The sequence below is a fragment of the Brachypodium distachyon genome, chromosome 4 (genome assembly GCF_000005505.3).
Source record: "Brachypodium distachyon strain Bd21 chromosome 4, Brachypodium_distachyon_v3.0, whole genome shotgun sequence".
Lineage (NCBI taxonomy): Eukaryota > Viridiplantae > Streptophyta > Magnoliopsida > Poales > Poaceae > Brachypodium > Brachypodium distachyon.
Window position 1 is genome coordinate 16,365,394 of NC_016134.3, and position 11,799 is coordinate 16,377,192.

Here is an 11,799-nt window from a genome sequence, read left to right on the forward strand (position 1 = left end):
TTGTGTCAGGTCGGGCACAAGAGCATCCAGCTCAGCAAGAAGCTCAGAACTGGTGCGATAACGGGGTGGCCCCTCTTCGACGACCACACCTTTCCTGAAGTTCTTCTTGTCTTGTCTGAACGGATGGTTAGGCGGGAGGAATCGCCTGTGCAGATCGAAGCAACAATACTTGTGACCATGAGCGAGCCGATAGAACTCCAGATCAGTCCCGCAGTGTGGGCACATGAACTTCCCCTGCAAGCCTTTGCCGGAGAGTATAGATCCCCCCGAGTGGTCATGAATGGAGAACTGGAACCAGATATGCATCCTAAAGTTTGTCTTGGTAGCTTTGTCGTACACCATGATCCCTTCCTCCCAACCTCTTTTCAACTCCTCCATCAGGGGCCGCATATACACATTAATGTTCTTCCCTGGATATTCTGGTCCTGGAATTATCAGCGCCAAGAACATGTACTTCCGTTGCATTATCATTCCGGGAGGAAGATTGAGCGGAATTACAAACATTGGCCAGCAGCTGTATGGGGCCCTCGTCATGCCAAATGGATTGAACCCATCAGTTGTGATGGCAACTCAAACATTCCGAGGCTCCGCGGCTTTCTCCGGATACTTCCGATCAAAATCCTTCCATGCTTCGCCATCCGACGGATGTGTCAACATCGGCCTATGATCCTTATCGTATTTGTATTTCTTCCCAATTTTGTGATGCGTCACAGCTTTGCCAGGCACGTCGGATAGCATCATCCGGCCAATTCTTTCTGAGAATGGAAGCATCCTAAAAACTTTATGGGGTATTTTCGACTGCACCAGACCCTTCCCGTGGTCTACCTCGACATACCTAGAAAATTGCACTTGGGACAATGCTTGGCATCCGCGTATTCTCTGTCAAACACCGTGCATCCATTTTTACATGAATGTAGGCATTGAGCCGGCAACTTAAGTACACTAAGCATTTTGTTCGCCTCGTACATGCTTTTAGGCAAAAGGTGGCCTTCCGGGAGGAGACTACCGATAACTGCCATCATCACATAAAACCATTCTCTGCTCAAGTTGAACAGGGTCTTCACAGCCATTATTCTAGCAACGGCATCCAGCTTATTGACCTTTGTGTGAACATGCAGATCTGTGCTTGCCTCCGCCAACATATCAAGATAGGCCTTAGAGGTTGCCTCCAGTTCTTCCTCCGTTGGAACGCGTGCTTCCTCCAAGTCATCTAGCATGTCCTGGAACCCCGAATCATAGTCGTCCGTGTGCCTTCGCACAACCTCCTCTCTTCCTCTATCCTCTTGCTCATCATGGTAGCCCCATCGGGTATAGTTTGGCGTGTACCCGTACAACACCAAGTGATTGCCCATCTCATCCTTTGTGTGTCGTGTCTTGTTATTGCAATGACTGCAAGGGCACCAAGCACGCTCTTCTCCTCTAGCAAATGCAACCTCCAAAAAATCTGCCGTGTTTTTCATCCAATCATAATCCCGGTCTGTCCGACTACGGCGACCACTGTACATCCACCGACGATCAGCCATTCTCTGCTATTTTCGGATACACCATGACACCAAAGGGATACACGGTTTAATAACGCAACTAGCAACACAAGTAATTAGTTTCGTCAAATTAATTACGTCACATATTTTATTTGTTCACTGAAAAGGGCATGTGCTGAACTATTCCACTAATAGGTAAGGATAGGTCCTAATCCCACCCGACGGTGTGTAGATTGGGCCATTTCCATGCTCCAGTCCAGTCCGAGACGAAATTTCGGCAGCACCTCCCCGCTGTTCTCCAAATACACGTCTCGACAACAAGCCAAGAGAATGTGCATCCGGAGAACAACGGGGAGATGCTGTCGAAATCACGTCTCGGGCCGGACTAGAGCACGAAAACGAACCCAGTCTACACACCCTCGGGCTGTCCAAAAAACGTGGACAATCCGAAAGAGTTACGCTTATAGATATGCAAAGACTTGCATATCTATATACGTAACCCTTTCGGACGGGAGACGCATAGGGTTACGCGACTTTGACATTTAAACTACAAGTGTCATCGGCTCGATGGTCGGGACAGAGCAAAAGGGGAAGGCGAGATAGAGGGAGATGCTCACCAAGCTATACCATAGACGAAGTAGTCGAGGTCGATGTCACCAATAAATTAGTGCCTCTCCTGCACGAGCATGAACATTTTATAAGCATATAGTTATACAACAATCAAACAATCACCAACATTTTTACCTAACTACAAGCTAGCATATCCAAATACTCACTATCATAACCTAGTACAAAGTAAGCTACTATATGCATACAAATTAATCTACTATATGCATATAAATAAAGCTACTATATGCAAATAAATTAAACTACTATATGCATACAAATTAATCTACTATAATTAAGCTACCTACAAGCTAGCATATAAATTAAGCTACTATATGCAAACAATCACCAACATTTTTACCTAACTACAAGCTAGCACATACAAATATGCATATAAATTATCTTATACAACAATTACACTACCATATGCATACACATTAAGCTACTATAATTATACAACAATTACACTACAACAATTGCACTACCATATGCATACAAACTATAATTATACATTTGATATGCAAAAAAAAAAGAAAAAAATGCTCACCAGAGGGGGGGAAGGTGGCCGGAGGGGGCGGAGAGGGGAGGAGGGGATGCCGGCCGGCAGGGGGAGGAGGCCGGGGCGGCGGGGTGGGGCGGGGTGGGGGAGGAGAGGAGGGGAGGGAGGCGGGGGCGGCAGTGGGGGAGGAAGGAGGGGATCGAGCGGGCGGTGGGGGAGGGGGAGGGGAGCGTCGGCGGTGGGTGCGACGGGGGGAGGCGGGGTGGGCCGGGCCGGAGAGGCGGGTGCCGGGGAGGCGGCGGCGACGGATCGGCGCGGCGGTCAGGAGGGTTAGGCACGCGCGGCGGTGGTCGGGCACGAGAGAAGGAGAGGGAGTGAGTGAGAAAAAGAGAGATAGGGTTAGGGGAGATTTTTTTTTTTCATAAATCTTTGCCGGCGGCCCGATAAAAATCCGTCGGCATAGGTGTCTTTGCCGGCGGCCCTTACTAAAGCTGCCGGCAAAGACCATTTTTCCTTTTTTTTTTCTTTCCTTACTTATTTACTTCACAAACTTGGGATTTCTTGCCACTTTAATTTGTCTTACTATTTTACTAGAAAATGTGTGCAAGGAAAACCAAAACTTTAACTCAAGTCCTCGCAAATTTCAGGTCCGTCGATTCTAAATCAGACGTCACCCACTCCTACGGGCCTCGTGGCGTCTGCGGGCTAGCTTTTCACCAAAACTTGGGTTTTCATGCCAATTTACTCTATCATAGTGTTGTATTAGGACATGCCAACATGAAAAGGCAAACATCTACCCAAGTCCTCAAAGGATTCTGCTCCGTCCGTCCGAAGTGCGACTTTTCCACTCTAAGTCTGGAACGTTTGTGCGGGTTAGTCTAGTTTGTGAAGGAAGTGCAACCTCAGATACGTGGATTGTTTTTTCCTCTTAATACCATATTTATGTACCCATCTTATGACATCATACAAGATTTCAAGTTCTCTGGACCATTAGTCGTGTGATTTCAGGCATCGCCCCCTCCTGCGGGCCTCGTGGCGTCTACGGGGTAGCTTTTCACCAAAACATTGGGTTTCCATGTCACTTTACTATATCATAGTGTTTTATTATGACATGTCAACATGAAAAAGTAAACATCTACCCAAGTCCTCAACGAATTCGGCTCCGTTCGTCCGAATTGCGACTTTTCCCCCTCTAATTCCAGAACGTTCGTGCGGTTAGTCTAGTTTGTGAAGGATGTGCAACCTCGGATACTTGGATTGTGTTTTCCTCTTAAAACCATATTTATGTACCCAATTGATGACATCATCCAATATTTCAAGTTCTCTGGACCATTCGTTGTGTGATTTCAGGCATCGCCCTCTCCTGCGGGCCTCGTGGCGTCTACGGGGTAGCTTTTCACCAAAACTTGTGTTCTCAAGTCACTTTACTCTACCTTTGTGTTCTACTAGCACATGGGGACATGAAAAACCAAAAAGCTACCCAAGTCCCCAAAGAATTCTGCTCCGTCCATCCGAATTGCGACTTTCCCCCCTAAGTCTGGAACTTCCGTGCGGGTTCGTCTAGTTTGTGAAGGAAGTGCAACCTCAGATGCTTGGATTGTGTTTTACTCTTAACACCATATTTATGTACACATTTGGTGACATCATCCAAGATTCCAAGTTCTCTAGACCATCCGTCTTGTGATTTGAGGCATCGCCCCCTCCTGCGGGCCTCGGGCCGTCTACGGGATAGCTTTTCACCAAAACTTGTGTTCTCAAATCACTTTACTCTATACCTTTGTGTTGTAATAGCACATGGGGACATGAAAAACCAAAAAGCTACCCAAGTCCTCAAAGGATTCTGCTCCGTCCATCCGAACTGCGACTTTTCCCCCCTAAGTCCGGAACGTTCGTGCGAGTTAGTCTAGTTTGTGAAGGAAGTGCAACCTCAGATGCTTGGATTGTGTTTTCCTCTTAACACCATCTCTATGTACCCATTTTATGACATCATCCAAGATTTCAAGTTCTCTAGACCATCCGTCGTGTGATTTGAGGCATCGCCCCCTCCTGCGGGCCTCGTGGCGTCTACGGGGCAGCTTTTCACCAAAACATTGGTTTTCCTGATGTTTTTATATTACTTAGTGTTCTATTGCCACATGAGAACATGTAAAACAAAAAATCTACCCCAAGCCCTCACAGAATTCTTCTCCCTCAGTCTGAATTGTGTGTTTTCCTCACTCTAGGGCTTGGGTTTGAATGTTCCTTAGTGTTTTGTTACTAGCTTTTCACCAAAACTTGGGTTTTCATGTCAATTTACTATATCATAGTGTTGTATTACGACATGTCAACATGAAAAAGCAAACATCTACCCCATGGACCGACTAAATTATGTCCCGTCGGTCTAAATTGAGACTTTTCCCCTGAAGTGTGGAACATTCATGCCCATTCGCTAGTATTGTTTGCAAAGGAAGTGCCACATCCGGGCTATCGATTTGATTTTACCATTAACACACCCTTCATTTACATATACATGGCACACCATGCACAAGGGGAAAGCCGGGAAACCATTTGTTTCTTCATTTCATGGGTCGATGAACCAATCGTAACCAATTAACTCGATCACGACCGCCGACAAAGAGTAATTAGTTCACTTTATTTTATAAGTGCAAATTGGGTTCAATCTAAACAACAATATATATTACTCTATGTGTTTACAATATGGTTGATTTACATCACAAACAAACAAAAAAGGAAAAAAAAAACTTTGCCGGCGGCTATTATGTAGGCCTTCGGCAATTCAATTCGAACGGGGGACATTTGGGAAAAAAAAAAGGCCTTTGCCGGCGGCCTTTTCTCGGGGCCGCCGGCAAAGGGTTATTTTTTTTTCTTCCGGTTAAATTCGAACGGGAGACATTTGGGAAAAAATAAAAATAAAAATGGCCTTTGCCGGCGGCCTTTTTTTTAAAATTCATGCGCGCGCGTCCAAATTCGAATGTATTGTGGCGGGAAAAACGAATCTCTTTGCCGGCGGCTTTTTTTGGTGGCCGCCGGCAAAGATAGTTTTTTTTCTCCCACCGCCGGCCGTTTCGCCCGCCATTAACCTCGTACGCGGGCTCACGTGCAGGGGCTCTTTGCCGACGGCTTTTCGGAGAATTTGCCGGCAGCCGATCCTTTGCCGGCGGCTTTTCTCAGGGCCGCCGGCAAAGGTCCTCCGGCAAAGGCCCTTGCCGCCGGCAACGGCCGGTTTTCCCGTAGTGACGGTAGGTGCAGATGCCATGCAGAACATTGCGAGGTTTGGTGCCAACTATATAAGGGGAGAAGCGAAGCCATCCGAAGGAGATCAGGACATTCGAGCAACACTCTAGCTCATCGTTCACCGAGTCTCTACACTATGATCTAAGAACACAATCAGGAAGTACAGTAGTTGGTAGGGATGCCAAACACTTTTAAATCACTAATCCTAGCCGGGGTTCGCGCGACCGTCTCGAATGTACTGTGCGAATGGACTCTCCTTACGATTGCGACCTCCCAGGCCATAAAAAGACTTACAATCCACCCTCTGCAGCTCAGATTTTTCAGAGATTTAAGACACTTTAGTCAGTAACCTGGGTTCCATGGCTCTTTTTTTCCTTTTACATTGGTTTGTTATTGCTTACTATCCTTGCCACGCGGTTGATTTCCACTAGCTTTGCATTTTATATCCACTACACATTACTCCGACTTCGATGAATACTGCAAAATATCCAAATCTAATGGTGGAACCATTCTTTGGGCAAAAATAAGCTTGCGCTCTTGTATTAGTGAACACTAAGACTGCTGCACCACGATTTAGAGTAGCCACATGTGCTGGTTTGCAGGCAATGGAAGTACAACATAAAGCATGCTCGCACCAGAATGGAGACACAATGTATAAAACTCTGAAGATACATTCAGAAACAACTCTTTTGAGGGAAGTGGCCTCACAGGCAGACTTCATCCCTGGAAGATCTATTGTCAAGGGAACAACAAACCAAAAGTATGCTTCCAAACTAACTTCTTTCAAAATGGAGATGGGTGTTGGTGGAGAATCTAGACGAGGAAAATGCATGCTTCCTTGAATTTGGAGAATAATTCGAGCTTGGCGATGAAAAACCTTGATTTTTCCATTTTGAAGATCGAGGAGTTGAATAGTCACTGCCAGAAGAGCGCTGGTGGTGATTAGTGTATGGCTTCTTAGGAGTTGATGGAGAGGCCCACCCATTTGATTTGTACTTCTTAAATGGTAGATCGTCGTGATCATCAGGAATCCAACCACCCCTTCTGGATTTACCATGAGGCGTGTCCCTTCTATCCTCAAACAGGGGACTTTTTCTTTTATAACCATCATGAGGAGCTGATCTAGGGCCAGAATCCTTTTTCCATTTGTCCTTTTTACGACTGTGTGCTGACAACTCGCCTTTAAACCGATCAGACTGCAAAAATAATATAGCGTATAAATACCCAAGCCATTCTTATCAGCAGAGAAATTTCTGAGATGCTTATAACTACATTAGCAATGTTTGTGCAGCCTCGTGCGAAGTGACCCTCCTTGCCACATTTGTAGCACAAGGTTGGAGTTGTTGCGACACTAGTTTCCCTACGCTGCTTGGCACATCCCTACAATAAGAAGTTGATTACTAATCAGCTGGCATGAGAAGCAACAGAAACATAGGAACCTACAAAGATTAAAACTTACCAAACCAGTATGACCAGGTTGTGCACAATTATAACAAGTAACTTCCTTTGGACAATTATCAGAGAAGTCGGTACAACATAGATGACCGCTCTGCTTACACACGTAGCATTTTATTTCCTGCATAGTCCAACAAGATGCATAGTGAGGGAGAAAGGACCTTTCAAATTTTAATGACTATGAATCTAAGACTTCAGTGAATCGAAACTTGCAGCTTGAAGGAGACCATTCCACTCTCGTAGAGAATCAGTTATCCTGTATTGTGTGTTACTAAGTGAAGTTGTATATGTGGATTCAGGGACTGTATTAGCAGGGGGTGATGGAAAATACCTAACATAAAACTGACAGTATCCATAAAAACTAGCCTGATTTATGACTGGGTCAGCAAAAGGTATACCCTAATCAACTAGCTCAGAGCACAATTCATTTATAATCATTTTTCTTTAGATGTAAGTTTTGGGAAGCAGTACCTTTCAGGCTTTCACAGCCTTACGCACGCACACAAAGAGCAGAACTCGGTTTTGTGTACTTACAATCAGGCAAGTGACCCAACATACAAACATTCATCTGTGACAGAAAGATAACAAATTTAAGAAAACAACAAGGGCCAAAAAGAACTCACCTTAACATCATCTCGTGGATAATCATTGGTGCATGCAAACATATCATGACCTATTTCTCCGCATCTTAAACACAGTGTGGTGGATTGCTGGGTATTTATGTTGTGCTTGTCAGGGCAATCTTTTGCCATATGACCTCCTTTTTTGCAGATGAAACAATCTTGACCCTACAAAAGTATTAAGAAATATTTGATTGCTGATGATGACGACCACAAGAAATAACCATTTGTAAATCAACACGAGATAAACTACACTTGCAGGAAAATGCAGAAAATACTACTCCCTCTGTCCAACAAAGGATGTCTCAAGTTTGTCAAAATGTGTATGTATCTAGACATGACTTAGTATGTAGATGCATTCAAATTTAGTCAAAGTTGAGACATCCTTTGTTGGATGGAGGGAGTACCAGAATATGTGCATGACAAATAACACAGCAAGTAATTTAGTTAAATCCAAAATTTACCCTTAAGGCTTGAATACACATGCATGCACAAGCCCAAAAAGTGGGTGACTCCAAAAATCATTACATATAAAAAAAGAAACATATAAACCCCACTCCCCCTCGAATGATATAGCAAGACAGAGGAGCAACAATGAACAAATAGATCTGGAAGAAAAATATTAACTGGCATGATGGGTAGAAAAGAGTTGTTTAAACCAAGATTAACAGGACACTGAAGTTGAATATGGCATGGCTGTCCTACAATTTGTCCACTAAAATATGCCGAATGAGAAATTGACCAAGATGTAGGCAGCACTCAACAGAAAGCAGGTATTAAGCCATGCTTCCAGCAGAAAGCCTAAGACTACATTTGCATGATTGCATAAACTGGAAATTAAAGAAGACAGACCCTTTGTAAGCAAGAACCGAAATAACCTCCAACACAGCAACAGTACATGTGCATAGAATGTGCTCGTGCATAGAATGTGCTCGTCAAAGGCATGAGTGAACATACCCAAGTCACCGAGCGACAAATCCTCATAACCAGGGAGACCAACCTGTGTGCACTGCTTTGCAATGTGTCCGAACAATCCACAAATGAAGCAAGGCTTCTTCCGCTTTTCCATTGTGCAGTTTGTAGCTACATGTCCTTCCTCTCCACAGTTAAAGCAAGTCTCCAATATAGTTTCCCCAGGATCAAAGTATCTTGGTATACGCTGACCATGAACAGCAGCACATAAGTAATGTAACTATCAATTTACAACAGTTGTGAATACACAAGGAAATTCACTTGGCACTTACAAGAAGCTTCCGCAGAACAGTGTTGTCGGATAAAGGGACATCAACCCCACCTTCAGTGAGCACCACTTCTGCTATCCCAGTTTGTCCCTCCTGGGTGCCAGCAACCTGAGGCTGGAAAGGACAAATACACTCATCAATGCACTCCAGAGCAATCTTGAGGAACACCAAACACAGATGCCAAGTCACAGACATAAAATCAGCTGTATTTTACATGTCAATATGTATATGTTCCTTTTTTAAGGGTTGACAACAAAAGCGTTGTTTCACTTGGATTTGTACAGCACAAACATGGGTGCCTTCGGATGTAGCTCATGGCATACTGCCTTTTATACTGTTTCCAAAAAGGAATTTGGCCAGTATCCATCCTTGCCACCTCTTTACTGATGATACTGGTAAAAACACGGCAGCATTAGAAAAGAAGAAGCAAGTCCTCCTAGATCCAAAGAAGAAGTAAGTCATCATAGTTCCATACGTTGAAACAAACAGTTTCCAGTGAGCTCACACCAGACGCAGTTCAACCACCACACTAGACAACACAGTTCAACCACCAAGATCCCAACTCAAAATGATTCTACTGGTAATTGTTCAACTAGAACCCCTGAATCCTACGTTCATTCGATATTACGATTGCTGAACTAAATGCACCATATACTACAAAATCACGAGCGAAGAGTAGGCCAACGTATACCTCCTCCTTCGCCGCGGAGTCTCCAGCCCCTCCCTCCTCCTTCCGCTGCTTCTTCTTCCTCTCCTTGCGCCGCTTCTTCTTCTTCTGTTTCCTCCTGGGATCCGCCTCGCCGAGTTCCACCACGGAGTCCTCGTCGACCTCCTCGTCGGAGGACAGCACGACCAGGTCGGCGAACCCGGGCTGGCCTCCGGCCGCCTCGCGCCGCCGCGCCCGCGCGACGATCTCGAGGCTGAGGTCCTCGTTGCCCTCGTCCTCGTCGTCGCTGGGCGGGCGCCGGCGCCGCGGAGGAGAGCCGTTGTCGTCCAGGTCCGGGTCGCGGCGGGCCCTGGAGCGCCAGCGCTGGGCCATTGGAGTTAGCAATTTGCGGCGGCGTGGTGGCAGGGAGAGGAGAGGGCAAACCCTAGGGTGTTTGATCTGAACGGTAGCCCGGGGCGCGGGCGCTCGTGTCTCGTGTGGCCTGTGCGGCTGCGGGGGGTGGGATATTCCTATCGGACGATAGGCGAGGGCTCAGAGCCCTCGGATACAGAGAACATTCCGAGTTTACACTTTCACCGTTGTTTTGCTTTCAGCGCATTCTTTTTGTTTTATTACGAAATTGTAATTGACATGTTTTTTAATTTTTATACGGAATACCTTTTCTACTGAAGATTTTATTTCTAGTACTAGTAGGAGTACAAGACAAGGTACACATTGCAAGGTATCTCGATTGTTTGTAGGTCATCATTGAGTGGAGTATGAGTATTTTGTCATTGTCTATCCTAATATAAGAAAAGAAACGTGCCGATGAAAGCATGCAGCATTAGATAGACATGCAAGAGCTCTTTTGTCAAAAAAGTGAGTTAGATGTCCCAAGATTTTGGTTATCTTTTTTAAGAAAAGGAAAGAAAAAAAGGCTGTTTGCGCCAAAAAAAAAGGCTTCTGAATCTTATGGGCCAGTGCATGTCTGCCAAGATGTCGTTACAAGATTTTTCTCTCATCAATATCACCAAATTTACTTAGATATCGCAGAATTTGCGTCATGCTTCTTGATTTGGATAACAAGCATGCTCGCTGGACTCGGTAGCTCAACTCGTTAGCGTCGTTAGCGTTAACTGGCTTCAAGAGACGCTCTCCTCGGTTCGGTAGTCTGACAAGTCGAGCACCAAGCGAGCAGAGCTGCTTGGCGAGTACGGAGTAAAAATTCCGGCCCTATCTAGTAGTCAAAACGTCTTGTTTTGTCTCACAAACATGGTATTCTTTTAGGGGTAAGAGACGTAGCCATCGTCAGTAGGGATACCTTAGTTATGATTTCATCCATCTCGAGGATACCCAAATTCATTCTTCTCTTAGGGATGTGGGTGCGTGCATCGTTTTTTAATTGGTGTTGCTAGAATAGCAAATAGAAGTGGAAAAATAGATGCACATATAACTTGAGTTGATTGTGTCTACATTATTTTCTTGTTGTATGTATCAAAAGTATAGATGGACGAGGCGAAACTCAAAATATCTTTCCTAGCAAGTCTCTCAAAAGGTTTGTGCTCGAGGTGTCACGGATTTGTCAATCTAAATTGTCAGAGTAATTACGCAAACCACCGCACTGAGGGCGCTTGTTGCATGTACAGTTTTTTCTTTCAAAAAAATATATGCAGACAATTATTTTCAAGTAAGATTGATTGATGCGTAAAATGTGTTTGATGACATTTCTAATGGATGGGACACACCTATAAGGGTTATGCCGTTAATGACTACGCCGCATTGTTAACAGCCGGACTCATAGACGATGCGTTGTATGCGGTGCAGGACGAGCGAGCTGGTGGATGATGGAGAATTGCATGAGGGGTGAGGTAGGGGACGAGGTGGAGACACTCGCGCTTGAGCGGGCTGATGCAATAAGACTTAAAAAAAACCTTATGCCTTCTGACCGTCACACTGCGCCTCTGCTGCCTTTGTCGAAGCACGTAGCCACAACACCTGACGACTCCATAGGGTAGCT

The 11,799-nt window shown here is 45.1% G+C and overlaps 1 protein-coding gene across 1 annotated transcript; it reads right to left on the reverse strand.

The window, feature by feature from the left end:
* Window positions 1-6,362: 6,362 nt before the first annotated feature.
* Window positions 6,363-10,267, reverse strand: LOC100831383 (zinc finger CCHC domain-containing protein 7). Its single transcript, XM_003577383.4, has 7 exons — window positions 9,828-10,267; window positions 9,140-9,250; window positions 8,896-9,054; window positions 7,899-8,063; window positions 7,280-7,396; window positions 7,093-7,200; window positions 6,363-7,016 (listed from the first exon to the last, which is right to left on the reverse strand). The coding sequence occupies exons 1-7, from the start codon at window positions 10,173-10,175 to the stop codon at window positions 6,594-6,596; spliced, it is 1,431 nt and encodes a 476-aa protein (XP_003577431.1). The 5' UTR covers window positions 10,176-10,267; the 3' UTR covers window positions 6,363-6,593.
* Between the last annotated feature and the right edge of the window lie 1,532 nt (window positions 10,268-11,799).

Coding starts and splice junctions, on each gene's coding strand:
- LOC100831383 (XM_003577383.4), bottom strand. CDS start 10,175: ATGGCCCAGCGCTGGCGCTCCAGGGCCCGCCGCGACCCGGACCTGGAC. Junction 9,251..9,827: donor ACTCCGCGGCGAAGGAGGAG/GTATACGTTGGC, acceptor TGTCCTTTCCAG/CCTCAGGTTGCTGGCACCCA. Junction 9,055..9,139: donor CTGTTCTGCGGAAGCTTCTT/GTAAGTGCCAAG, acceptor GTTCATGGTCAG/CGTATACCAAGATACTTTGA.